Consider the following 27,606-nt stretch of genomic DNA (forward strand, 5'->3'; position numbering starts at 1 on the left):
ATCTTGTAAGACGTAAACTTATAAATTCTACTCTATGTAATCAGAGTATTTCAAGACTCTGATGTAATTTCAATGACTGTATTGCTTTGTGTTTTTTCTGTACATTTATGTTGTAGTTTGAGATTATGCTGGGGATCGAGACTAATCAAAATAGCCTTCCGTTTAACTGCACATGACAATCTTGTCTCCTTTACTTCAGATTAAAACATAGTAAAGTCCACTATATAAGATACTTGTATCACGAACACGACGAAGGGAGTTTCAGTCTATTCATATATAGGTAATGTCACCCGCAGCACAATACATGTAGTTCTTAATAAATCGTTGCTCCTCAATTTTTGCCGGAGTTGAATTAGCAATTGTTTTGATTTAGACTTGATCGAGTGTTACTGGGAGTTTCTGAAACCTGGGGCGCTGCTCAATAGACTGATAGTATACCTCAACAACTGTATGGATTATTGTTTAATATTTTTAGAGAGTTATAGGATATACACCACTTAAAAATTTAGCCGAGAACGTGCGAAAATGACCTTTCACACAGGTTCAGCCAGGACGAAAATATCAGTTATCTAAAGGGATGAAGGCCAAAACGAAAACGAAGGTCCGTTATTGGGACCGACAAACTCATAAATGACAGAAAAATGAAATTAATGGCCGGTTTTGATAGGAACCAATAAACAGTGGTAACTTGAATACAGTGAATTTTGTGATGTTAATATACCCAGTCACGTCGATCAGTTCGCATACTTTTACTCCAAAAGTTTGGAGATTGATGCTATGATGGAATAAAAACATGCTTCATTTTGTTCTGATTTAATTTTTCGGACTTAATTGGTATTTATGGACGCTTAAATGGACTCAAGTTGCCAGATGAAAATTGAATTTGATCTTGCAGAAATTGTGCAATATTCTAAGCAGTTTGTATTAACTATAATTTGATTGGGTAAGTACTGTAGAAAAGAAATTTTTGTCGCGTTGAGTTAGTACCAATATTGACGAAGTTATTGCAGTTTTTGAAACCGAGCCGCAAAACGTAACATTAACTGATGATCAAAACCCCTTCCAAACTACCGTGGTGACGTCATATTTGTAGACGTTTCACGAGTAATCCCCGTGATATGCCTCCCCTTTGCCGGCATTGATCGCTTATGGATAAGTGGTCCCCCTTGCCGAATTCATACTCTTACTTAATCGGCGCGAAAATTAATCAAACGCAGATCCCCTGCAATCACCAATGATCGCGCATCGGAGTAGGAATTCGGCTTTAGGCTCTCGAAAGGGAGCCCAATAATCAGTAGCATTGCAATGTAGGTCCTACCTTCTGTAACTCCTCCAGAAAGTATGGTTGCTTTTGCTGACGAGCTTGGTACGCTTCGACTTCCAATTGAAGCTGTTTTTTTCTTACTTATGTGCCCTGGCACTGGTCCTGGATAGTAATCAAGACAGCACAATTACATGTACATCAATAACAAAATGATAGCATAATACTTCAGATAGCGTCAAAAATTGATTGTCGATCAGTGGCGCTTTACAAGAGATACAATTAAACATGCGCAAGCACATAAATAAATGAAATGGCCAGGGCCAAGGAGGATACCGCGGTGACGTCATATCACTTGATCACATCCCATATTAGTGATCGCTATGGCCAATCAGATTCAGTCTACTGACAGCACAAGCACTGAACACATTTCCACGTCCCACTGTCTGGTGCGCTCCTGTACACAAAAACACCAAAATACATGAAATATTGCAATACCTAGTATGGATTCTTCCTGTGTAAAATAAAATTTACAGAGCAGATTAACTTCCACGAATAAAAAAGACGTTTGGCGTGGCCAAAGTGCGGAAATAATGTCTCCGCTAAAATATACTACGAAATACACTAGATTTCGTTCTAGTGTCCGAAAATGCATGATCTTACAGGGGCGCTAACTCGACAATTAGAGGGGATCTATGGGGATCTATGCGAGTTTTAGGTCCTACAGGTCTCGAACTTGTAAAATCTGTAAACATGCCTCCAAATCCCATTATGATAATGAAGAGATTGCCCCATAGCTGGGAGACTGTTTTGAAACCATCGCTAATTTTGGAAGATCGGTGCCCGGCTATTTGGTTTTAAAAACCCTATTTTTCCCCATCAAAACAGCACTTTTCATTATTCAAATAATAACTTATTGTCTGAAGACTTATTTCATAGCAGAAAAGTACTAATAACTCTGATTTGATGCGAAAAATCTAACTTTGTTTGATGACTTGATTTTCCCTTGGCCGTGGATCGAGTTTGTTTACAATATTCAGCGCAATCTTGGAAAAGCCGTGACGTCACCGCGGTATCCTCCTTGGGCCAGCGCCAGCCAAATTAGTCGATATACATGTAGGCAGATTAAAAATTAGGTCACTGCGTCAAAATCCAAGATGGAAAACGCCTTGCATGTTGAAATCTCGGGAGTGCGAGTTTTCACGGCTTTTTCAGAAACCAGGAATATGTGTGATGTATCCTTGCTAGACGTAGCTACCATAAAAATTTGAAAAAATTCAAACTAGTATTAAATGAGTTATTGCATTTTTTCACTCTATGCTTGGCTCCCTGATGGCCAAAGCATGCATCATGAGGCCACGATTCGGTGTGAGTAGTGGTACCAATTGGTGCTTGTGTACCAAGTTACTGTTCAGTATTTTCAGCGGTTACAAAAGGTGCCACCCATGTCTAACGCCGATGGACGTCGACGGACGCTGCGCTATGACAAAGGCGCACCGTACAGGTGAGCCAAAAAAAACAACTGTATCCCCATCAGCTTGTAACATATCCAGCGACATGGATACAGTAAATTCGAACACCCTGGTACATTGGATATAGTTTTATAGAATGCAGACAATATGGAAAATAATGGAAAACGAACGGGATAGAAACACACCTGTTGGAGACCAGGAATGGGGGGTGACTTGTAATTGTCTGGGACTGAGACCGCTTTTTGCATACGTCGCCCACGCTTCAGGTTTTTTTCTAGAGGTGGGTACTTCTAGAGGTTGACTCGGTTGATGACTTGAGGCAGCTGCGAAGAATAAAGAAACGATCAGGCATGTTATTGCTGTCAAAAATCATGAAATAAATAACCCCTTGATGAATATGTGAGAGGGTTGTGTTTGATACTCTATCATCATTAGGTTATTGTTTCAGTGTATCCAAAGAGCCACTGCCACCCTTTTGGAATTAGCTGACTTGGAGAGGCAAGAGGTGTTCGGAGATGTTGTAGTTTCTTCCACGGGGTGACCGCAGAAAAAGTGAACACACAAAACCAAACTCTTGTACTAAGATGAACACAACGAAGTCTGCTTTGTTTTTGTTGGCATAAAACGGGTGGTCCTGAGCATAAATCACTGAGCGGTGAATGGCTTGAAGATTATGCCGCGGAGATCATGTCTTTAAAATCACATAATAATAGAAAACTCGCCAATTAACCTACAAATCGTCCTTCAAAGTAGCAACGTGACTTGTTGATTTCGCGGTTAGAAATTTAAGGCACTTTGATGATCACATTTCCTCTCGCAGATACGTTGAGCATTCTGACTCGGTGACAGAAAATGCCCTTCAATGTATAGTTTCGTTAAAACAGAGGCTTTCAAATAAAAAAGTCTGGACTCAGCAAGTTTCTTTTTATCCCACAGCTCTCTCAGGAAATTTACTGGAAGCCGTGATGAAGCCCATCAAGCTACAAACTGAGTTCGAGCGTTTTTTTAGAACGACCAATAATTCGATGAACACTCTGCAAGTACATGCAGCATACCTAACATTTGACGGGTAACAAATAAATTGTTGAATTATTTTGATGTGAACGATCGTGCAGAACAGTTCAGTCAGTTGTGTTAGTAAATTTTGATGAGCTGCTAATTACCAAACAAAACTATAATCAAGCTGCAATTGAGCAGCGTGCACTCACTGATCGGTTTCTCCCTACTCTTTCTTGCACCTTGCGCTTCATCATACGATTCTTCTAGGTCTTCAATGAGATGTTCGTTTTTAGTGTCTTCCAAACATTCTTTGAACTTGGTCCAATCCTTCTTTGGGCGCTTCATGATTTTATCAATAAGACACCGTATCTTATCATCTTCGTGTTGAAGTTCCTGAAACGCAATGGCAGAATGGGAGAATGGTGAAGTCAGTGTACGTTGGTTTCGATTGAATGTGATATTGCTTGAATCGCACACAGTGCATACCATTATATTTCAAAAGCTTTTGTTGGCTCCGTTTGGGTGAAGTGAAGAATAAAATAACAAAGCCTTGACGCCACTCTACAGGGTGGCCCACAGATATTTTCCCTCACACAATGGGTACACAATAGAATTCTACTGTCCAAAGGAAAAAAATTCTGGGCCACCCTGTAGTCTTACCCAAACTAAACGACGGTAGCACCTCTACAGGGTGGCCCACAGATATGTTCCCTCACACAATGGGTACACAATAGAATTCTACTGTCCAAAGGAAAAAAATTCTGGGCCAGCCTGTAGTCTTATCCAAACTAAACGACGGTAGCACCTCCAGCTCATTTTAGGGCCATTACAGCTATTTACAAAGGAATAGGACCAATTGTAAATAACCATGTATTTCAATCAATAGCCTTGCATAACGTTGCCTGGCTGAATGATTACAGGCCATGGCGATTTAGCGGATCCTGCGGATTCTGCGGATTCTGCGGAATCTGGTCTGCAGTGGATTGGTATCCGGTCGTTTCGCTCCCTGACGTTTTCGCCCCCAGCATTTTCGCCCCCAAACTTAGCCTAATACTATTAGGCCCCACGTGGTGGCGCTGAAGGTGGCCGCTGCTGTGATGTAATGTAATCAAGCCAAATCAAGAGAGTGTCTGAGAGTCACTCTACCCAAAAATTAGTCGTTTCGCCTCCTGGGACTTGGGGTGGTTTAAAGATCGTTGCCAGGATCTCGAGCTTGTCACCTAGTCATCGCATGATCTTGCTGGCTGTTTGGTCATCAAGAGTGGGATGATTGACTCGGGTGGACGTTTTAGAAAAATCTTTTATTTATTATCATGAGAGTGGGAAATTCTCTGTTTAAACTGATTTGTCATCTGGGAGTCCTGGACATCATCAGTCATCATGTGACTTGAATATCTTAATGATGGATCATCAAGGCAATCGTTGCTCGTGCACAATTTTGCAATTGTAAAATAAAGAGAGACGTGTCAACCAGGCCAGTGTAGAAGTTTAAAATGTCCCCTGGAAAAAGTGTCCGTCGCTATTGTATTCTGCACGATATTAACAAATTAACGAATGAGCGAAAATGACGTGTGTTTTTCGGGTGCGTAACGACTTACACGATTACGGGCCAACTCGGCCTGGGTTATAGATCACGGTCAATGGTCTCATTAGGGAGGTTTTTTTTGTTATTCATGCGCGGCCAAGCCCTAACCGTAGTTCCTAAAATCATTGATTTCTCGGTCCTTACAGTATGTCAGTGTTGATTCAGCAGTTGTTTTGGCAAATACATGTTTTTTTTGGAGTTTCTGAAACCTAGATCGCTACTCAATAGGCGGCTAACAAGAAACTACGCATTTATACTGTTGTTGCCGACGTATGTGTACACTGAACTTGGGATGTGCGTCGGCCCCGTGTTGAAATGCCGTCCAGTGCCAGTTGGGACGTTTTTCGCTGATTTGTGCGAAATTCAACATATCTCAACAGTTCAATGGTTGACCCTCGATTTTTTTTGGATTTTTGTGTAGCGTAAGCAACTGTCTTTCATGGGAGAATGGTCACTGTAAGAATTATTCGGGAAGAAATGTATAATATTTAGGGTTTTTCGTGATTGTCCGGCCCAATTGGCAATATTGCCATTTGGGATGGTGAACAGAGCTAGAAGCAAATGTGACGCTTATGATTTATTTAAAGAAATAAAATGCCCGATTTAACATCCCGCAGAATCATGGGAATCGGGCGTTTCCAGTGATATAGGACACAAATGGGTTGTCCTCATGCATTCACTTTGGAAACGCATTTTAAAATAGATGTTACGTCCTGTTAATGGGGCACGTCATCATCGCGTACATTTGGGAAAAACTCCCTCACGAGACCAATGTGGAAATCGTCTGATAATAGAATGCAGACATTTTTTTCATGCATGTTGGGGTTTTTCCGAAATGCTTGATAATCTTAGCGGTTTAGACAATTTAACAGTTATGAAATATTACAAATATTTATTATAAGGATAATTTATCATAATATCGATATTCTCGAGCTGTTTTTATGCTGATTCCGCCCAGATTCCGCAGGTTCCGCAGAATCCGCAGGATCCGCTAAATCGCCATGGCCATGATTACATGACACTGGTATTACAAGGATCTATGACATCTGACCAGAGCAAAGAACCAATTTGACTGTTATCTCTGCTGCAGGCTTGTTATCTGTTGAATTATTTCTGAAATCCATCATGAGCAGAAAACCACATCTGACATCAGTTCAAAGGGCCCAAATTGTCACATTGCGTAATGAGGGATACTCAGAATGGCAAATTAGTGCCAACTCTATTGCCAAATTTGATAATGATGCCTCATATTCGGACAATAAGAATAATTCTTTCATTTGAAGTTTAGTTTTTAGCTCGCTACAGGTGATTTTTTTTTCAGACAGCTGGTGACCTTTGAGATCACCCCTCATAGTAAGCAATACAGTCAATCAGGGTCTTTATGGCCAACTCAGCTCATACACGAAGGATTGGCGGTCTTTATCAAAGGTTATGGAATGGATAAAAAAAATAACGTAAAAATCCTAAGCAAAAATGTGCATTTGTCATGACAATCGAACACACTCTATGGAATTGCAAGTGCCAAAAAATGATGGTCATAAAGCACAGTTCATGGGCTCATTTGAATTTTTGAAAAGGCGCATGAAATAAAGGTTTATAACATGGTCTTGGGGATTAAAGTATCACCATCCCTTGGGTGGTTCCTGCCCCTCAGGCAAACTGGCATGACAAGTGCTAACAAGATATTCCAATGGATAAACTAAAGAGCAAATGTTGAACGTTAATTGAAAATTAAAAACAAATTGTTTTAATAACTTGGTTTTAATTTCATTGTTCAGCAAATTAGTGCATTTTGCATGAGTGGTTTTCTTTTGCAAATAGCTGTACATTTAAAAAGCGTTCCGAGCACATTAGATTGTTATATAACTCTTCGGCGTTTGGTATCAACCCATTCAATCGCTTCACCACTGGTTGACCTTTGTAACACAATAGAAAATAAACGAGGCCCTCCCATTACAGTGATGGAGGGGTACACTCGATCGGATAAAAATAAGAAATGTGGGCCTTACACCCCTAAAATGAACTAATCTTTTGTCTGTTTCTTTTGAGTCGTCATTTCCTCTCTCCAGATTAGCACGTAATTTTCTTACTTTACCCACCGTGTTTTAATACGAGAGTGATTAATTGTCAAACTGGTGCTGCCGCTTGTTGAACTATTTCGATCCCGGGGAATTGTGCGACGTGACTCTCAGATCCCGGCGATTCACCCTAAATTACAGGTTTTCAAAAGATCAAGAAGCAAAGACCAACTCATCATGCCCCAGAGGGTGCTTGAATTAGCTTCAAGATGATGATAGAAAGTCATTTGTGAGGAAAAACGCCAAACGATGATACTGGAATGTGCCAGAAAAAACTCCCCAGATTCAATACGATTCTTGATCGAGGGCAAGCTATCAGAAACTCTGCCCTGATGATGGTAGTTACATTCAGGACCGTTCAGATACGCAATCGTTTTTATGTTGATAGAATGTTTGGTACTCTTAATGAAAATATCCACGCCACAGCTACTGAATCTAAAAGCTGTGCTAATAGCTCTTATAGGCTTAAGGCCAGAGTCCTCTATTAAAACATGTGTACATTACGTGTACATTGTTGTGCATAGGTTTTGGTAAAAAAAGTACTCATTGGACCAATCAATCTGCACAAAATTTTATATGTGTCAAGAAGAACCCTTTGCCAATAGCATAATAAAGTTTTAAAAAATTCCAATACCGATTGCCTGAGAAAAAAAGATTTCCGTACACCATATCCATCAAAACGTCACTGGCGCATTGATATGGCCCTGTCAAAGTACAAGTTCTAAACTGACCAGTGAAACCACATTTTCTTAAATATATTATCAAAAAGCATACATTGTATTTCTGTGATGGCCTGACTCTGTAGATTAAGAATCAACCACAGATTGAGAATTAATTCCACTTTGGTCCATCCCAGCCATGTATTTACCACAACTTGACATTTTGATAAGCTCTATGTGACTTCCGGTCGTGGATGAATACAGGTCTCTGCCCTTAAGGTACATAGGAACGCCGACCTTAGTTATCTGAAAGACGTTAAAAAGTTCTGGTGGAGACTGTGGTCTCACAAGTCAGTGGGGAGAATGTCTCCAGCTGAGCGAACTAGGAGTCAAGGCGTGTTCCGGAACCCTCCTGAGGTCAATTCTTTGTCCATAAATACCACAACCCATCAATTTTTAGATTTGTAGGGACACAGGGGAGACGTTTAGAGCACATTCGATGGATTTTATTTGGTGCATACCACTAGGTTGCGCCACCTTTTGAACCACACATGTGTGAAGTTCGCCTGGTCATAGATTGGTGGAATAAAATGTATTTCTTCGTATGGCAACCACGATGTGATAGCTAGGGGAATACTATTCTTTAAACAAATCAAAAAACATAGGGGTGCTGCGGCTTTCCATTGATCAAATTGAACTTGAAGTGAAACTACTGGAATTGACTCTCCCACCACTTTTGCCATGTTTGTTATTGTCTTCCCATGTTGTAACAAATACATTAGGCATATGTAATGTGATTAAACTATAGCAAAAATTAATAAAACTACTATTAATAGTTGGTCAACACACTATACTCACTCGTATGTTTTTGATTGCTCCCTCTTCTAAAATGTGTCTCGACAAACAAAGATCAAGCAATTGATCCAATTGATCGAGATTTTTTACGAGTCGGGGAATCCGTTCCATCAATTTTACCTTCCATGATTCTTCCGTCCTTTCTTGTGGACGACGTGCTTCATGTATACGCAGTTCGGGCTCTGAAGACAGAGGTGAACGCGGTTAGGTGAATCATGGACGCAGTATATACAACTGAGCTAATTATCATGTTAATTAGTTCATGGATGAATATGAATAACTAGTTTTAACATAATTCTCATTGGGTGCTGATCAGGGCTCGGTCCTTCAGTATTTTTCAATGTTCCCAACATCTTAGCCATGTCTCAGTGTTTCTACAATTAACAGTCTACTAGCAAATACACGTGCTCTGCACTGAGCTGCGAGCTATATGCCGTACGCTTGCCAGAAAGTGTGTCATGGCCGGTGGTAATGTGGTTAGAATGAAAGTGACAATATTGAGTTATGGCTGGGAGAAAGGTAACGTACAGTTGGCCATGTGAAAAAATCAGTGACCGGCAGGTAAATGCAGAGTGAATCAAATGTTAAATTGTATTGCATGTGTTCTTGCATCGATGGCCAATCAATTTCGGTAGTCATATGGCACATTTTAATTTTGATTCAACTCCTCGTTCTTGTTATTTCTTGTTATTTCTTGTCTTTTCTTATTTCTTAAAAATTGAAAATCTTGAGTGAAGTCAAGCAAACAAGTAATATCTATTTTTGCCAGTGTCTCGGGAAAAGATAACGTACAGTTGGCCATGTGAAAAAATAGGAACCGGCAGGTAAATGCAAGAACGCGTCTCGAAGGCTATGGCCTAACACAATTTAAAATTTGAGTCACTCGGCATTTACCTTCCGGTCCCTGTTTTTTTCACATAGCCAACTGTACATTACCTTTTCCCGAGAGACTGGCAAAAATAGATGTTACCTGTTTGCTTAACTTCACCCAAGATTTTCACATGTTATATTTAAAAGGATAAAATGTTATAATTAAAAGTATCGCGGACTTCATGTACGATGAAATGCCTTTCTTATGATGAAATGACGAGTTCGAAATATTGGATAAAATGTTCTTGATGGTTTATTTCTCTTCTTCAAATGATTCCATGCGATGCCAATCTTGACACTAGAGGCGCTGATTTCGTTCCTTACAACGCCTCTAGAACTAGTAAGCCAGCCAATCATAAATCATAATGATATGTAGAGTCTCAAGGACAGGTCCCAGTAATATCTTAGTAATGGCCGGAGAAACCTTGTGCTAACAGGTGGTCAACTAGAGAGACTGGCAAAAATTGATGCTACTGGTTTGCTTCATTTTTTTCTAAATCACAAGAAATAACAAGAACGAGAAGTTGAATATATTGTTCGTATATCCATCACTGCCAGTAAGTGGCATGCAAATGATCGAGCGCCTTGGCTATTCTAGGACGCACCTGAATGTATCTCCGAAGATGATTCTACTTTGGCTTTGCCTTTGTCGACTTTGCTTTTATTGTTTCCCATTTTCTTTACTGGCTCAGCGGTGTTCGAATACCTCTATTTTTCAATGTCTGCAATGAAATAGTCAGCCATCAGTCAGTGGTAGAATAAATCGTGATGGTGGCATGTCCTGATGGGGAGCTCTAGATCTAGCCCGCTCCTCTTAGGAGATAGATATTTTCTTTTTTCCGCAGTCTAAATACAGTATCGCCACAAGTTTTGTCCAAAAAAACCCTTTTTTCGAAATATACATTCGAAATCGGGTTCGAAATACACCTGCAAAACGAAATGCTTTGTCACAGAAATGCGGTTAACTGTTTATTGTCATAAAATGTTATGCAACATTGCCGACCCGCTGTTTCTCAAGAACTTCAGTTTACCCTTTTCATTAGTTCCATGTATGGCCAGGTGTAGCAGTTAAAAATACTCGCATGAAAAGAAGTATCCTGGCCTCGGCTTCCGATCCATTCTGGTGACGGATTAAAGAGACTTACGACCTTCAATACTTCATAACTTAAAAGGTAGCCGACATTTAGACAGTCGGAAAACCTATTTATCACTATCACTCTCTCACATCTTCCTACCGAAGCATTCTTGTGACGAAGCATCAGTGGTTAACATTTGACGAATGTATCTACTGTTTTGGAAACAAAGCAAATAAAATCCGTCTTTGGCGCTATTCAACACTTTTGACGCTGTTTAAACATGCCATAACGCTCTAAAAATAATAAAACGTGCCAAGAGGTTTTTGGCTCAAGACAACCGCACTACTCACGTGATATTTTCACTTGAAAAACCCACAAGATTCGTTTTCTGTTTATCACCGACCACAAGATTATTTTGGGAGATTTGTAGCTCGAATTATTGATCCTATCATATCTGCGACCTCGAAAAAGACCAGGTCATTTCTGTCATTCGCCACTTCTCTCAAATAGATATGACTTTCTCTCAGGTTACAGGTTTTGACCAATCGAAAACCCCATATTATTATTATTGGCGTGCAGTCTGTGCCAAACAACGATAGCTCTCTCGTGACGAGTCAATGCCTTTCGGGAAGTCCCAAACATGCCGAATTGCAGCTTTAGGGAAGTGGTTGATACGCTATTTAGCCTACTGCGTAGCTTCTGCGCAGACATACATGACATAGGCCCCAGCTCTGTCATGTCTTTTAGGTCACAAACTGGAAATAAAGTCTCAGCCATGGCACAATCCACACGCTTATCACTTTTTCCCAGACTTATAGTAAGCGAGGAACGCTTTGACAGCCAGATAGATTCATCCAAGCTGGTCAAACCATGAAATTTACGTTGCACGTTATGTGTGCTAACTTCAGAGTTTGGGGATTCTGAAGTAAGGGGGGATTTTTGATGGCTTTTGACCCGCGAATCAGCTTTTTGACCACAATGGGTTAATTTGAGCCCCAAACACCACATGAGCAAGCCAATAGAACTGAAAAAATTAAAGAATAACTACATTTGAAATGGAAAATACCATTCGACTGATATGGTACGCATTGATTTCAAACTGAACTATTTTCGTCCGCGAGCAGGTTGGTTTAATACTGGTGAGTGACCTGCAGTATACTATTTACCTTATAACGCCCGTGAGCGGGGCCTTTTTTTTCGAGATAGGTGTTTTGGCGATTTGTGACGTTAGGCGTCACACGGAAATAATGTGACAAAGTTGTTTACTTTCGGCCTGGCGAATGAACACTGTGAAAAATGAACTTTTTCATGCGGTGAAATGGCATGGTCCCTTCTTGCAAAAGGTGATCATGAACAAACGTACCTTTCGGGTTGGTTCAATACCTGGCACTGGCACTCTGTTACCATGGTTACTGGTACTGGCACTGGCACTGACATATTTTTTGGCCAGAAAATGCAAGTACAGTGTTTCAGGGACATACATAAGATTGTTCTCCAATTTAAAGTAAATCTGCTGGTCAGCATTTGATTGAATCAATTCGAAGTTTAAAAAATAAAAATATAAAAACATATTTATTATACACAGCCTCACCACAGCCTATTGGCTGCAACCAACACCTCATGTTGGTCAGTTTCAGACTGTTGAACCGACTTCTATTCTATCATGTTAATTACACGCCTACACATAGGCTACAATATGCAGTAAGTGAGTCAAGGCATTGGCTAAGCTATACACCTTTCCAGAAATGGGGCGCTGAGTGTCCGAAGTAGTGATGTCATAAGGGGAAACTGGGCCTTATGGTGGAGGGACAAATGAGATAGTCATGGTCGACCAACACACTTGAATGCCTTTAATGACGGACAAGGGGGAAAACGTTAGTTCCAATGCAAGCCACCAATTTCGGGAAGCATGTATAGAGGCTATTTATGTTTGCCCAACATGCAAGAAGAATGCCGACCTGAACAACTTTTCCATCATAGCAACTGCTAACACCGACTTCGAATTAAGAAACAAAGACTCATTATTTATTAAGAGCAACAGACCACCGTTCAATAGACAATTAGCACAGCAATGGTCTGCATTCTTCTGAATGTTTAATAAAACATGTACATATACTATGGTTTAATTATTCTATTATTCTGCTTTTACACATCTGACCACACAATCCTATTATTATGTTTGTTTGTAAACTTGCAGTATAAATATCTGTATTGTACACTTTATATTTCATTCTGACCTGAAGAAAGCTAGAGGTCTAGTCGAAAACGTTGTCGTGTTATTAAAAAAAATGTGAAAATGAGAACTCTGGTTCTATTAATTTGTTCGGCCAAGGGCCCAAGAACCCTCACCTCACATTGATAATAGGCCTACAAGCAGTCTGATCACATAATAATGAATTGCAGTGGACCATTTGGAGACTCGTCCTTGGGTCAGTGCCAGTGCCAAATATAACTTTCCTTTGTTCAAACATAATCGTATCTTATCATGTCAATAATGTTAACATTTCCTTTGTTCAACTTTTTCATCAATTGTTTCGCTGGAACCACAAAATAAACCAGTAGGTCATTTGGTCAAGAATGCATTGACGTATTCCTTGTCAGAAAAAAATATTTTTGTTTGATCGACCTACTTCAAAAGGCTATATATGTAATTAGTATTACCACTGGTTGACATCAAATATGTTGTAAATGAATTGAATGTAATGTAAAATAGATGGGTGGACAGTGTCAAATGACTATATGAAAGAGAAACTTTTTCAGATTGTGAAATCTCGTTTAGGGCCATCATGGCCACAGGCGATTTATATGATGAATGTGGGCGGAAAACAAACACTCCTGTCAGACAAAGGGCAGAACAGAATACATCCAGAAATCAGGCTTTTTTAATCCATCGTCATATAAAACCCTGAGAAAAAGCAATACAATCCACTGCGAAGAGCGGCTGTTCTCCCACCCAGTCATTTATGTTTCTTTACCATTTAGAGGCAGTCTTTGGTCGGGGAAAGTAGAGTTTGTGGAATGCACGTATGCCGTGCCTACATGCTGAAGGCTTAATTTGTGGGTAGGGCCATAAAATGCTCTGAGTCGCGGGTTCAGCTTAGTCCAAAGTAGACATTTTGCCTATTAATTCAGATCGTCAAGCAGTACACCAATTCGCTAGGTTTTATTTCTGTCTTCTACCATCAACAGCATAACCAGGTCAGTCATCAACAGAGACAGCCATCTCAAGTCATTTTTCTATACGTTCCATTAGTTGTGGATGTTTATAAGAAGAAGTTTGGCCATACGTTGCGGATCTCAAACTCTCTAATACATAACGCATGGAACGTAAATCAAGAAGCAAAAAAAAGGCAAACCAATACTTACCTGATTCCTTTCAAGGATGTTCAACCCGTCGAGTTCGTCTGATGAAATAATAGTTAACATATCTACATTTATCAGCATGTGACCGGGTCAGGTTGGGATAATTTCGTTTTCAATATTCGGTCCCATGACATTTCGTAATATATGAAATGGAACCTGAATCGAGGATGGTCTGGTGACTGATTGTGATAAACACAATGTTTCAATGTAGAGATATGGAAGAATTTATCACATGTGACTCGCTCTACCAAAACTAGGCGCTTGTCGCATCTGAACTTGACAGGTTGATACGGACTTGTTGTTCATTTCCCTATTGTAGACCTTTTGTTGAATGTGACCAAATCAGTTTGTAATAGATTTCACAAAAGGTCAACAATAGGGAAATGAACGACAAGTCCGTATCAACCTGTCAAGTTCAGATGCGACAAGCGCCTAGTTTTGGTAGAGCGAGTCACACGTCATCAGGTCACTCGCCACTTTGACGTTATTCCTGATGAGAATCGACTCGACCTTTAGACCAAATCGACCATTGTTGACGTATCTATATATATATAGGGCCAAAACTATTACTTTTGATCTCGATTCGAAAAACTTTTTCAAAAATGTTACTCAAACGATAAGATCAGCTACAAACATTCTTTATCATACAGGATTGAGCTAACTGAATTACATGTGGACATGCAGTGATAGCCAGGAAAAAAACTATATCGAATTTTCGATCAAATGCTACCAGTTAACTTCACCACACCCCCCAAAATAGTAAGCAGCTTTACCGAACACTCCATGTGTCCATGCCCAAAACTCCGTGCGGAGCACGGGTAATTGCTAGTGATCCTTTATAACATCAACAAGAGTCAGAGGAAAATACAATCAAATGACGGGTGTGTTTCACCCTTAATAGAACAAAAGTTAGATTTATCACCAGTGACGAATGACGACGAACGACAAAAATTCAATTCGTCATTCGTCCTTCGTGGTTCACAATTTCTGATTTCTTTGACATACAAGGCAATCGACAAAGAACGAATGAGTTCTCACAGCAGATGGCACAACAAATCACAGTCATGCATGAAACAGTGATCGAAATGCACCAATATTCAGACTGGTATATATGTCTCCTATTTCCCGCAGTTTACTCCCCGAATGTACCCTTATGATAAAAAAAACATGGTATTATAGTTTACAAAAGCTACTGAAATTTCGGAAATTTTGGCCATTGGTGGATATAAATGAATTTGTAATACAATGTAGTATTTTTTAAGAACTCCTTACGCCGATTTTCAAACCGAACACCCAACGACGAGCCTCGCGTCATCAAATTTGCGCTGGAATTTAGGACATGATTGGCAATTCGCCGCTCGATCGCTACATAATACTAACGCATCGCAGGAGCCTGAATTTTCTCACATCTTTTCTCGAGAGGGAGTCAATGTTCATTACTGCTCCGCCGGTATGGTTGGGACAACTGGGGATTGAGCTATTTTAACCGTTATCATACATTGAGTCAAATAATGTGAACATTTAATAATCTTGATTTATTCTCAAAATCACATATAAATTTCATGCGAATTGCCATTATAATATGTACAATTAATTTCATGCAAGCATCAATGACATACATTCGCCAAGACTTTCTTCAGCAGTTCCATACGTTCATTGCTTTAAATCTCAATTTGTTTATCGTCTCGCCATAGTTTCACGTTTTGGCAAAGTACAAACGGATCACCTGTTTTTCGCTCCTAATCTCTTAAAAAATTGTTTCTTCTATTTCTGTTGATATTTTGGAAAATGAAATGACACTCTTTGGTGGTGATTTTGTCAATGAAGTTTGAATCGTACTATCTCTCTCTGCATGCTTTTACTCGGGAAAAACGTTATGTATTTTCTGTAAAAACTACTGATTCCGACGAATTTGCTAAAGCAGGAATATCTTTTTACGTAAGAAACACAAATACTACTTCCTAACACTATGCGAACATCAATGAATCAAATTTGGTACGGTTAATAATGAAGCTTTTTACATAGCGCTGTCCATGGTCTCCACGAATGCGCTTCACAAGCAAATGCCACCATAAGATTTTCACAGAGGCGTCTTGGGTGTCATGTGTCTGCATTCATTTAACGCTTGCTTTAGCTCGACCCATGATGAGACACGAAACCGTGATCAGACGTGGTTCCAATCTATACCTGTGGACTGACACTCGGACAAGCGCTCCTAATGCTGGTAGCAGCAGACGCTGATAGATTGCGATGGCTAGAACTGTTTCGAACGTTGACGTTAGTCCGGTTTAAAATTGGAAGAGCTACCAGTGGCAACCTTTTCTATCTATATTAGAGGCTTAACCTGAGCCACGACGCCTTATTTGATGATGGCAAAGTTGTTGTTTTCTTCTTGAGTTCTTAAACTTGTCGTTTTTTCGCACTGCAGTGTTGTCATCGAAACACGTGGAATCTGCCGTCCAAGCGTTCAGCTGGTGAGTAATACTAGATTTTGAACAAATGTTTGGAGTAAAACATTTATGTATGGTACCGAAAAATCTCAATGTAGATACAACACAATGTTTTATTGCGACCTTTCGTTTAACTTATCACAAATTTTCCAATCTGATTACAAAATCTGAATTTTTTAATTGAATTGCACATATCATGCCAAAATGAAACTTGTTTTTCCAAAACAGTTTTCATTCAGAGCCCTAATGCCGGTCCGTACCTGATCTTTAGCTCGACATTCGAACTTGGAATGTTCTTGTGATTCTATGAGGGCAGTCCAAAATTGCATTCATATAAGCCCTATGAACGAACCGGACCCGCTGATGAGTTGTTTTCCTCGGGTGATGCGCAGGTAGAGAGCTGACTTGTGATACCTGCAGTGTATAGGTACCTTGGTTTGGACTTCGAAAATATTTTGGTATCTACAAGCAATGAGATTCTTTAGAAAAATTTCAAGGAACTTCAATGGACTCCGAAGAATTGACAATTCAGAATAGAGACCTATAGGGACTGTAGCAAAAACATATTGCGCCAACAAAACCGAAATGATTTAGTTTCTCTCTTTTGAGAAACATATTGATAAACAGACTGAAAAATATCCGAGGCAGCTCCGCCGCTTGTTTCAGTCTCAAGAAGTTGATATTTGAATATGCTTGAATCACCTTAAATTGTTTTAATTGAAACAAAAGAATCATTTGATCTTTTCCCAAACGAAAATGAAACAGTTCATTTTTGCATGTATTAGTTTTACTACCGTCCCTGAAGCCCGCAGCACACTAGCCGCCAACTTTGGCGACAAGAAGCGTTCAGCTGACGCCTCTCGACGCCGAAGTTGGCGGCCAGTGGATCCCGGTCAGAGCACACCTGCCCAGAATCGGCGTCCAGTAGCGTCCTTTCCGCCACTTTAGGCTGCCATTTTGAAATCATGTGACATCAAGACGCATACTGATTGGCCATAGCCTCGCCGCCGACGCCAATTCAGGCGGCAATCCGTAGCACACCTGGCTTCTTCTTGCGTTCAAACGCGGCGACAGGCGTCAAAAATCAAACATGTTAGATATTTGGCGTTTAGTTGCGGCAAGTGGCGGCAAGTCACGTTCGCCGACGCCGTTCGTAGCAGACTAGGGATATTTCAGGCGTTCAGGACTCTTGCGGCAAAAAACGCTTGTGAACACCGAAGTTGGCGGCTAGTGTGCTACGTGCTTTAGGCCTGCCACATGTAAACATGATAAGGAACGCATGGTCAGTGGCGATGTCTTGAAAGTTGCTTGCTAAACCTACAAGTTCACTTGATATGGTGGCAGGGAATTGGCAACACAAACAAATCCTAACTCTTTCTGACTTTTCTGTTTACCCGTAGTTTTTTTTTGGGGGGGGGGGGGTGTTTCTATAACCTATGATTATTCACGACTTTTCAAGCTTTAATGAGATTTCGTTCGTATATTTGACGGAAGTTCCCGCAGATTTTATAAGATTTGGAAAACGAAGCCACCATCATCTTGATAGGTATTTACATGTACATCTCGAAGCAATAATAAGCACATTCTTCATCTAAATATATGTACAGCTACTTTTTTCATATTTACATATGATTTTCATATAACAGTCAGATTATTTCAGTTTAACATTTATACATAAATTCAGCTTACTGGTAACATTTATCCATCCATATACCCATGTACATGTACGCATGACTTTTTTATCTTACTCGATAATCGTGTCTATAAGATCACTTGCTAAAACCTTTAGGATATCTGTATCCCAAATACCGCAGACTCTGATCCCTTCCAATTATCAAGTTTAGATTAGCGAGAATCTATAATACTTGCAATTACTTTTAAAACATTTCCTCACACACTGGTACTGCGGTCTTCAAGTCTGCGAGAATCTAACGCATTTACGGTTTGAGTTCTTAATAGTGATTGCATGGTCTTACAGAGGCGATGACAGAGTTTTTATGTTGTTAACATTCCAGCGACAAGCTATAAGCCAACACGGTATATCATATTTTTCATCTTCTGTGTGTATTACTGCAGTGGATCCATGTACTCGTCTGGTTCCTGTAATGAAAACAGAATTACATCAGTGTGAGAATTCACTTGACAGATGGGACTACGCATTGGAACGTATTCCGCTTCTTCTTATTTTGCAGTGGAATATTCTTGGAACACGTACAGTGGAATTGGGGAATGCTCGTTACAATAACAGGGATGAGGTGAATGCCTGAATACATTGTTATTATCAAAGAAAATATGGATAGCATTGTGTTTCATAGAAGAGGAATAACTTACATCGAACAGTCTGTCAGGAAAATTACCACACCATGTCCCGAGATTATTATTACCAGTGTACAAACGAGCATGCAATATCTCCCGGAAGTAGAGTCCATTGGTCACATTCTATTTTTACGAAGGGTGGGGTATTTTAATGCGAATCAGCTATTTTTCAACGGGCTATATCCCGTCGGCATTAATATGTGCACTTGTCCACCCTACACAACAACGAATTGGGCCATTGGAATGTACGTCCTGTTAGTATACATGTATAGCAGGCTCTGCTTATGACGAACTCGTACACAGTGATTAAGTTATTATTATCCGAGCACCAGTTGTTTGATAATGTAGAGATAAGTTAAGTTAACGTCAACATTAGTGACCTACTACTTTGGACAACTTGGCCGGGATGCGAATTTTTTTTTTCCAAACACGATATCCATTAGACTTATTTAAAGCTCTCTAATTGGTTGATATCATAGTGCGTCATCACTCCTTATATGGAACAACTTGGAGCGAAGATGCTCTGTACAATTTGCAATGATGGTGACTTTGAACAATCAATGGATTTTAGGCTTTAGATCTATTGAAGATCTGCATCAGGTAAGTGAAATTTAATGTCTTAGGTTTAGTAGAAGCGCCTAATCGAAGAAATCGATTGGCAATTTGTAAACGCTGGAGCCAATTTTAAAGCCTGTAGGCCCTAGGCCTAGGCCAAGCCTCATCACAGGCAGCTACCGTATGCTTCTAGCTAGGCCTACCCATTGCAATAATATGGCCTAACGTTAGACTTAGACTTAGAGACTTCGGCTAAACAAACAGCACAGACATACATGATGATGATGGGAGGGGGTATACCCTAGGCCTACACCCATATGGGGGGGGGGGGCTTTTATGCTGGCCTTGGACTATTTAGGTCCATCTCAGCTATGTATCGCTATGGAATTCTGTAATCACAATGATCAGTATGTAAAATGACTCGGCCCATAAATGGCTTTAAAAATCAATATGTTTGTCACGTGATTGTCTGGAGTGGTAGGTAATGGTTACACATTAGTAGTATTACTTCCTTCCCCTCGTGTAAGGTTTTTCCTGTGTTTAAATATGCACCACTTTCTGCTTTCAGAAATTACTACCTCCAGATTATGAATACAAGCAAGGAGGATACCGCGGTGACGTCATATCACGTGAGCACATCCCATATTGGTGATCGCTATGGCCAATCAGATTCAGTCTACTGACAGCACCAGCACTGAACACATCTCCACGTCCCACTGTCTGGTGCGCTCCTGTACACAAAAACACCAATAGACATGAAATATTGCAATACCTAGTATGGATTCTTCCTGTGTAAAATAAAATTTACAGAGCAGATTAACTTCCACGAATAAAAAAGACGTTTGGCGTGGCCAAAGTGCGGAAATAATGTCTCCGCTAAAATACACCACGAAATACACTAGGTAATGCACTACGCGATACACGGTAGAGATGCAGTTGAGTTTGTTATTGTTTTGACTTAGAAGCCCGCCCATATCATAATATATTCATGTATTCATGAAGTATGAACTCATTTCTGTCCCATACAACTCTAAGAACAGTCAATTTCTCCTTTAATCATCACCGAAACCGCGATATCGCAGGAAGATTTCGTTCTAGTGTCCGAAAATGCATGATCTATACAGGGGCGCTAACTCGACAAATAGAGGGGATCTATGGGGATCTATGCGAGTTTTAGGTCCTACATGTCTCGAACTTGTAAAATCTGTAAACATGCCTCCAAATCCCATTATGATAATGAAGAGATTGCCCCATATCTGGGAGAGTGTTTTGAAACCATCGCTAATTTTGGAAGATCGGTGCCCGGTTATTTGGCTTTAAAAACCCTATTTTTCCCCATCAAAACAGCACTCTTCATTATTCAAATGATAACTTGTTGTCTGAAGACTTATTTCATAGCAGAAAAGTACTAATAACTCTGATTTGATGCGAAAAATCTAACTTTGTTTGATGACTTGATTTTCCCTTGGCCGTGGATCGAGTTTGTTTACAACATGCAGCGCCATCTTGGAAAAGCAGTGACGTCACCGCGGTATCCTCCTTGGAATACAAGATCTGCTCCTTGCAGATTAGCAGTCCGACGCGCTAACCATTAGGCCACACTAGTTGTTCCATATAAGGAGTGGTGACGCACTATGATATCAGCCAATCAGAGAGCTTTAAATAAGTTTAATGGATATCACGTTTGGAAAAACATTTCGCGGCCGGGATTGTAGACAGCCCCCATTCCGTCCATTACTGGTGATTGGTGCCATCTATACTATTGCGTCAAACTCCAAATAGCGCAACTCCTGAATGAATGCGTCTTACTAAGTGACAGCAACAATGTTAGCAGCTATCAACAACTCGATGGAAATCCAGCTTATCATGACATGTCGAACATTTCAAGCATGTCGACATCAAGCATTTGAATGTTCATACTGTTAACAATCTGTCGCCTTCAAGTTATTTACCGTATTATTCATTGCTTCACCAACCAAGCCTACTTAGTCTCACTTGCACTGCAGTTAAGCTCCTCCTACTTAAAAAATATTCCTGTTTCAATCCTTACTATTCAGCCAATAATATAATTTCTTCATCCCTTGTATGTAATGTTGTTGTCATTGATAATTAAACAGAGTTAGTTAAGATGTAGCACTGTACACATCAAATGTTCTGTTGGTCACTCCTCTACAGTACCCCGGCTTAATACTTATATCGAATGTACGCAGTCACACAATGTACCCAATACAGTAGAACCTCTCTATTAAGGACACCATCGTGACTGACAAGTGATGTCCTTAGTAGAGAGGTGTACTGATTAGAGCGGTCAAATGGAATAGAAACTACCAATTTGAGACCAAAACTAGTGTTCGTAAAAGAGACGTTATCCTTAATAGAGGGGTGTCCGCGGTAAGTATGTACGGATGGGGGGTACTGGAATGGAGCCGCAAAATCAGAACCTCCACGCCCCTCAAAAAACGTAGATTTACCTGATCGCAGTTGACGTCACTTCCGTCCGAGAAATCACCCGACCCGGGACCACCAACGCAGCTCTTTGTCTTTGTCTTCTCTGATGGATTCTCACCTGAAGGGTTAAGAAGTTTTATGACTGTGACCAAAGTTTGTACGATTGCATTAGCATATAAATGTGCCGCTTATTCCACACTCATCCCAAACCTCCCGAGAATCAAACAGGTTATCAAACTTACCGAGCTGTCTTGAACTTTGAAAGGAGTATATTTTTCAATAATTTTGGAAAATATTTTAACAAATTAAGTTTCATCCAAATTTTTTTCCAACCTGTTCAATTTAGTATGATCTACTTCATATCTGAGGAAAAACATGTCACTAATTAATCGCCTACAGTTGTAATTGGTCTTATATTTGGTCAAGACATGCAAGAGAAAACAAACACACTTGTTGAGAAAACATGAAAAAAACTATTCCTGTAATTTCAATTGAGATTTTGTGATTTTAAATATGTATCTTGCTCTCACCTGACGCAAATCCCATCGGAATAACACATCATACTAATAAATGCATAGATTGTCAATGCAGTCATTACATATTTGTCGCTGGGATTTGATCGGACATAGGCCTACCCCAAAACAATCGCCAAAACAGAATTTGATCCTCAAAATAAATGATATGCTCATAAGCGAGTTGCAGGGCTCCTCCAAAACGTATTTGAGTGGAGACAGGCCACTTTCTGATGATGAACAGGAGAACCACCCCATTGCATTTCGTTCATGTATTTAATGAATCCGACGGCATCCCAACCATTCGTCTCATCTTGATATAAGTTACAATTGTCATGCTTCACCGAGCCCGGACATCCTAAAAGGACTCTATATGGAACACGGTTTTCAACTTTCGGTTAAATTTTCAGGGTCAAAGTTGTTTCAGTTAATAGTATCTAATCAGCATTTTGGTACGAGTAGGTATTGTTCTTTTGAAGCGGCCAAAAAAACAGCAAAGTTATAAACAATATAAAATACAAATGTTTTTTCTGTTGGTTATTCCTTCCACCAAATCCCGCATGCCCCTGACAGCAGCTTTATCGAACGCTCCATGTGTCCATGCCTGAACTCCGTGCGGAAAACGGGTAATTGCTAGTTAAATTTAAATTGTTTAACAATGCTTAATGATAGTTGCATCAAAAAGATAATTGCTGATATATAACCTGTCAGGAATATTAATTAAATGTAACGTTTGCATGACACGCATAACATCTATCAATTGAGACAATAATTGAAAGTACAAAATAATAAAACTAGATAAAAAAACCGCTAATTTCAAATACATAACCGGTCTGAAATATTATTCAAATTTTACATCATTAACTTCTAATACATACACGTTACAACGTAACCTCTTCGAATTGAAAACATCATTAAATTTTAACTCTTTCAGTATGTTTACACTTTTCGTGACAGATTCATGACACCCTCCCCCTCCCCCCCCCCCTCTTATCAATATACAAAATACTCCACCTATACTGGTCGATAATCATGATAATGGGGTAATCACAAGATTAGGAACATCACTCTATCAAAGACCAGTGTCGAGTACTTTAGATGTCCGCACTCTAGGGCGTACTGTACCTGGCATCGCAGTGACATCAGTTTGAGGGTTCCTCACACATAGTAAACATTACCCCATAAATATTTGTACATGCCTCTTGGTGATATGTGCTTATGTAGCGTTAGTTCAAGCAGAGTCTTTCAACTAAAGAATCGGGTCACGACAGGGTTCCTTGATCCCACAGCTCTATCGGGCAATTAACTGGAAGCCGCGATGAAGCCCATTTTAATCAGCTACAAACTAGGCTGCCGGTTCAAGATGTTTTGATACAATCTATCAATTAATATTCTCCGTGTTTTTCGACAATCAGATGCACCCAGTTTGTTTCCAATTCGTTCTAGTACATTCTTCAGTAGTCTACTTTTCCTTTGACATAAATGTTATTTCTTCTTCTTCTATAATCTGTTCCTTCGAAACAATTCGATATTACATACTCTAGTTTATTGTTCAGGGGTATTTCACGATGCTTCAGTTGATCGATCTTGACAACGACACATCGATAATATCATTTTTAGTTTTGGGCACCATTCACAGCCAGGTTGTTTTGGCTCTTTGCATGTTTGTTGACTTCCATTTGTCAAATTTCAATATCTTTTGCTGACCAAACAATATTTCTGGCATTATGCACGAGACTGTAAATTTATTTCGTATTCTTCATATAACACCAACTCCTCAACAGGTGAACGATGTCCGCCGAAGGGCTTGTACCTATCATTTCGTTCCATAGTATAATCAACAGTCAATGACTGCATTGTGAACGCGTGTATATATATCGAAGAACTACGGTGGCTGGGTAAGGATATCGAAAAAAAAAAATTCTCGGCGGGACGACTTATTATCTCGGGGGGGGGGGGGGGCGACTTATTATGTCGGGGGGACGACTTATTATCTCGGGGGGACGACTTAGTAAGTCGGGGGGACGACTTAACCATGTTGACAACTTAATAATAATATTGCCCTACTGCCTTTTTCATGAATCAATTTTGAGCATTATGTTTACAACGTAGTTGACAATAATTATAGTGAGAGAGATGAGACAGTCACAGCCAGGCCAAATCAGTCTTGGCTGCTCTGCCAAGTTGTCGACATGGTGAGAGAGATGAGACAGTCACAGCCAGGCCTCGCCCTCGCTTTCATAAGTCGTCCCCCCGACTTAATAAGTCGTCCCCCCGAGATAATAAGTCGTCCCCCCGAGATAATAAGTCGTCCCCCCGACTTACTAAGTCGTCCCCCCGACTTACTAAGTTGTCCCGCCGGGATAATAAGTCGTCCCCCCGACATAATAAGTCGTCCCCCCCGACTTAATAAGTCGTCCCCCCCGAGATAATAAGTCGTCCCCCGACATAATAAGTCTTCCCCCGACTTACTAAGTCGTCCCCCCGAGATAATAAGTCGTCCCCCTGACATAATAAGTCGTCCCCCCGAGATAATAAGTCGTCCCGCCGAGAATATTTTTTTTTCGATGTCCTTTCTCAGCCACCGTAGGTAAGACTGATTTTACAAATTTTTTTTCTTTCATATTTAGACGAAAAATATTTGGGATTAATTTATCATTATTATCATCATTCACTTGAATGTATGGGCTTTGACGACGTAGTTCCACTGTTGTTGTTTTTAACTTGTGACTACATCTACGGCTTCTCTTTTCTTTTGATTCTTTCTGAAGTATTTTGCAATATGATGAATTTGTATATCTTCATATCCAACAAGCAACTGTGATTTTGAACACCTTTTTTTCGACCTCCCGAGAAAGGCTCTAATTATCGCGATCGATCCAGAATAAGTACATGTACTTCATAAATCGAGAAATTTCATGGGAACAAAACATGTTCATGTTTAAAAAAATCATGTGATGATGTCCTTTCCCAGCCACCGTAGACACGTTAACTATAAAGCTGCTTCAGTTTTAACTCACGTATATCTTTTCATGTTTAACTATAAAAGAAAATACAGCGATTTTCATCACTAGGACTGGCATATCATGTGTAACTGGTCAGTGTCAGTAGTATCCCTGAGCCTTTACATATAGCTATACAGAAGGCCACTTTATTTTTTCTTTCAAAGAGTAGAGAATCATTTCACTTTATATACATGAAACGAAGACCGCTCGATTTGTTACATCAGTTAGTATAGTGGGTATCGCATCACCATTATGGGCCAAGTGGCTAAGGCATCCGCCTCGAGAACAGAACCTCTTTTTGATGCGGACAGTTGGTTAGCCGCCAGTGCTGGGCGCCTGGCATTAGAGATAGTAGTTAGGAAGTAAAGAGTGTCTCATTAGCCAAAGCTGGCAGACCCTTTCATTAGGGCTGACACTACACAATAAACAAAATTTTACTATTTCATACAATGTACATTGTATAGCTGGAATGAAGATCGCCGCTTTTTTTTTCAGTTCGCATCGTACCGCATCACCTTACAAAGCTATAATGCAGACCGCTGTGTTTCTAGTTGGTTTGCTCTTCTTGGGACTCGTCTTCGCTGGTAAGTCTCCACATAAGCCTTCTTTGTAAAAGGTGCATGTACATGAATATTCAGGGATTGCCATGAAGGATGCAATATATCGGGAGGCACAGAAAAAAGCATGCCGCTAGTAAAAGTTTGCTAATAGCCAACGACAAATCGACTAAAAGTACTAAACATGAATGTGAAAATACTAAAATTTGGGTACTATGTTGTACACAAACGAATACGTTTGCAAAGGTATACCTTGCATACATTTTGTACAGTAACGAAGTTTAACGCTTTGTAGAGATTACGGCATGATGAGTTCGATATCTTATTGATAATCTTTTCGGTCGCGTGATGACTCCTTAATTAATCTGAAGTAATACATTTTGGTGTGAAGATTAATGGTAAGATGTGTTCATTAATTACTTTCAACCACTTTGAACAGATATCAACGCCGAAACCTGATTTTTTTGTAGTTTAGATGACGTCAACAACTCAAAATATCTTCGAGACTGCAAGGGAGATGCCTGTTATTCAAATTTGTTATATTCTATACTCATATTCAGTTAATTGCAAAATATATAGGACTGTTTCAATCATCGTCGCTAACATAAGATTTATTAAGGCCAACACATGTTTCATCTTTCATTTTAGATGAGGGGGCTGTCGATGAGAGCTTTGGAAAAAAATCGAGGGTGAGTACACTAAGCCGATATAATCAAAATAACAAATTTCAGACATTATATACTTTTCATGTCAATATAAACAGACGTAAGTGTCGCCATTTATCAATTAGAGCTATAGCACATTTGCAAACATGTCTGGCGCCGTGTCGCGTAATATTCGTGTTCCATTCATATTTCGCGCCAATTGCCTAATCACCAAATTCAGAGCCGCCGACAACTCCAATACCGTACCAACACTTTTCACTGTCAGCTATCAGCATGTACTTTTAAATTTCAGTGTTTAATTTTGTATCTATGACTACCAGTCTCATGCACACTGTTTGTGTTTTTGGTGCGTTTATAAAAAAATACACTGCAACATCGGTATGTACCACGTAAGTCCCCTTTTCCTTAAAGGCGCTGTAAACGTTGATATCCCGACAAAACTACATGTATTTGCAAGAAGTTCACTTGTACTGCACTTCTTGTATGACCTGGCTATGTCAGAATGCCATGTGAATGTTAGAATTCCATCCGACTCAAATTCTTCTTTATTTTCAGATGCATACCTACTGGTTCATTTTGTTTGGGCAAAACGCGATGCTGTAGTGATGTTGACTGCGGGTGGAGTCTCAGATGCGAAAAATCAAACCAGAAATAGAGTCTTCATCGACTTAAATGTAGAGCCGGAATTAGATGCATAAATGAACAAAACTTGTTGTCTTTATTTTGTCAACTCCGTTCTGAATTTGCCTTTCTCAGCGGGTAGACGCTTTGTGGCAAACACAAGATTATTGGATTCACCTGGGTGCCTATCTATATTACCCAGGTTCCTATATTTCCATTATAATCAATTGGGAAGAGGTCAGTGGCTTCGTGGTTGGAG

General features: G+C 39.9%; 2 protein-coding genes and 1 long non-coding RNA gene across 3 annotated transcripts in view; 1 reads left to right on the top strand and 2 right to left on the bottom strand.

The window, feature by feature from the left end:
- LOC135490597 (uncharacterized) overlaps positions 1–14,638 on the bottom strand; it is a 30,138-nt gene extending 15,500 nt beyond the window's left edge. Inside the window, exons 1-6 of the mRNA XM_064775823.1 lie at positions 14,222–14,638; positions 10,385–10,501; positions 8,913–9,091; positions 3,942–4,125; positions 2,919–3,056; positions 1,319–1,426 (exon numbers count right to left, since the gene is read on the bottom strand). Of these exons, the coding sequence (XP_064631893.1) occupies positions 1,319–1,426; positions 2,919–3,056; positions 3,942–4,125; positions 8,913–9,091; positions 10,385–10,454 (679 nt within the window). The 5' untranslated portion in view covers positions 10,455–10,501; positions 14,222–14,638. The remainder of the gene's footprint in view (positions 1–1,318; positions 1,427–2,918; positions 3,057–3,941; positions 4,126–8,912; positions 9,092–10,384; positions 10,502–14,221) is intronic.
- Positions 14,639–15,734: 1,096 nt separating this feature from the next.
- Positions 15,735–27,606, bottom strand: part of LOC135490598 (hemicentin-1-like) — a 41,285-nt gene continuing 29,413 nt past the window's right edge. Inside the window, exons 11-12 of the mRNA XM_064775824.1 lie at positions 22,011–22,105; positions 15,735–18,768 (exon numbers count right to left, since the gene is read on the bottom strand). Of these exons, the coding sequence (XP_064631894.1) occupies positions 18,736–18,768; positions 22,011–22,105 (128 nt within the window). The 3' untranslated portion in view covers positions 15,735–18,735. The remainder of the gene's footprint in view (positions 18,769–22,010; positions 22,106–27,606) is intronic.
- LOC135490599 (uncharacterized) lies at positions 19,491–27,382 on the top strand. The gene is made up of 5 exons (XR_010447740.1): positions 19,491–19,584; positions 20,108–20,168; positions 26,000–26,088; positions 26,710–26,750; positions 27,282–27,382. It is a non-coding gene; the product is annotated as an uncharacterized LOC135490599 (long non-coding RNA).

This window comes from Lineus longissimus, chromosome 7 (genome assembly GCF_910592395.1).
Source record: "Lineus longissimus chromosome 7, tnLinLong1.2, whole genome shotgun sequence".
Taxonomy (NCBI): Eukaryota; Metazoa; Nemertea; class Pilidiophora; order Heteronemertea; family Lineidae; genus Lineus; species Lineus longissimus.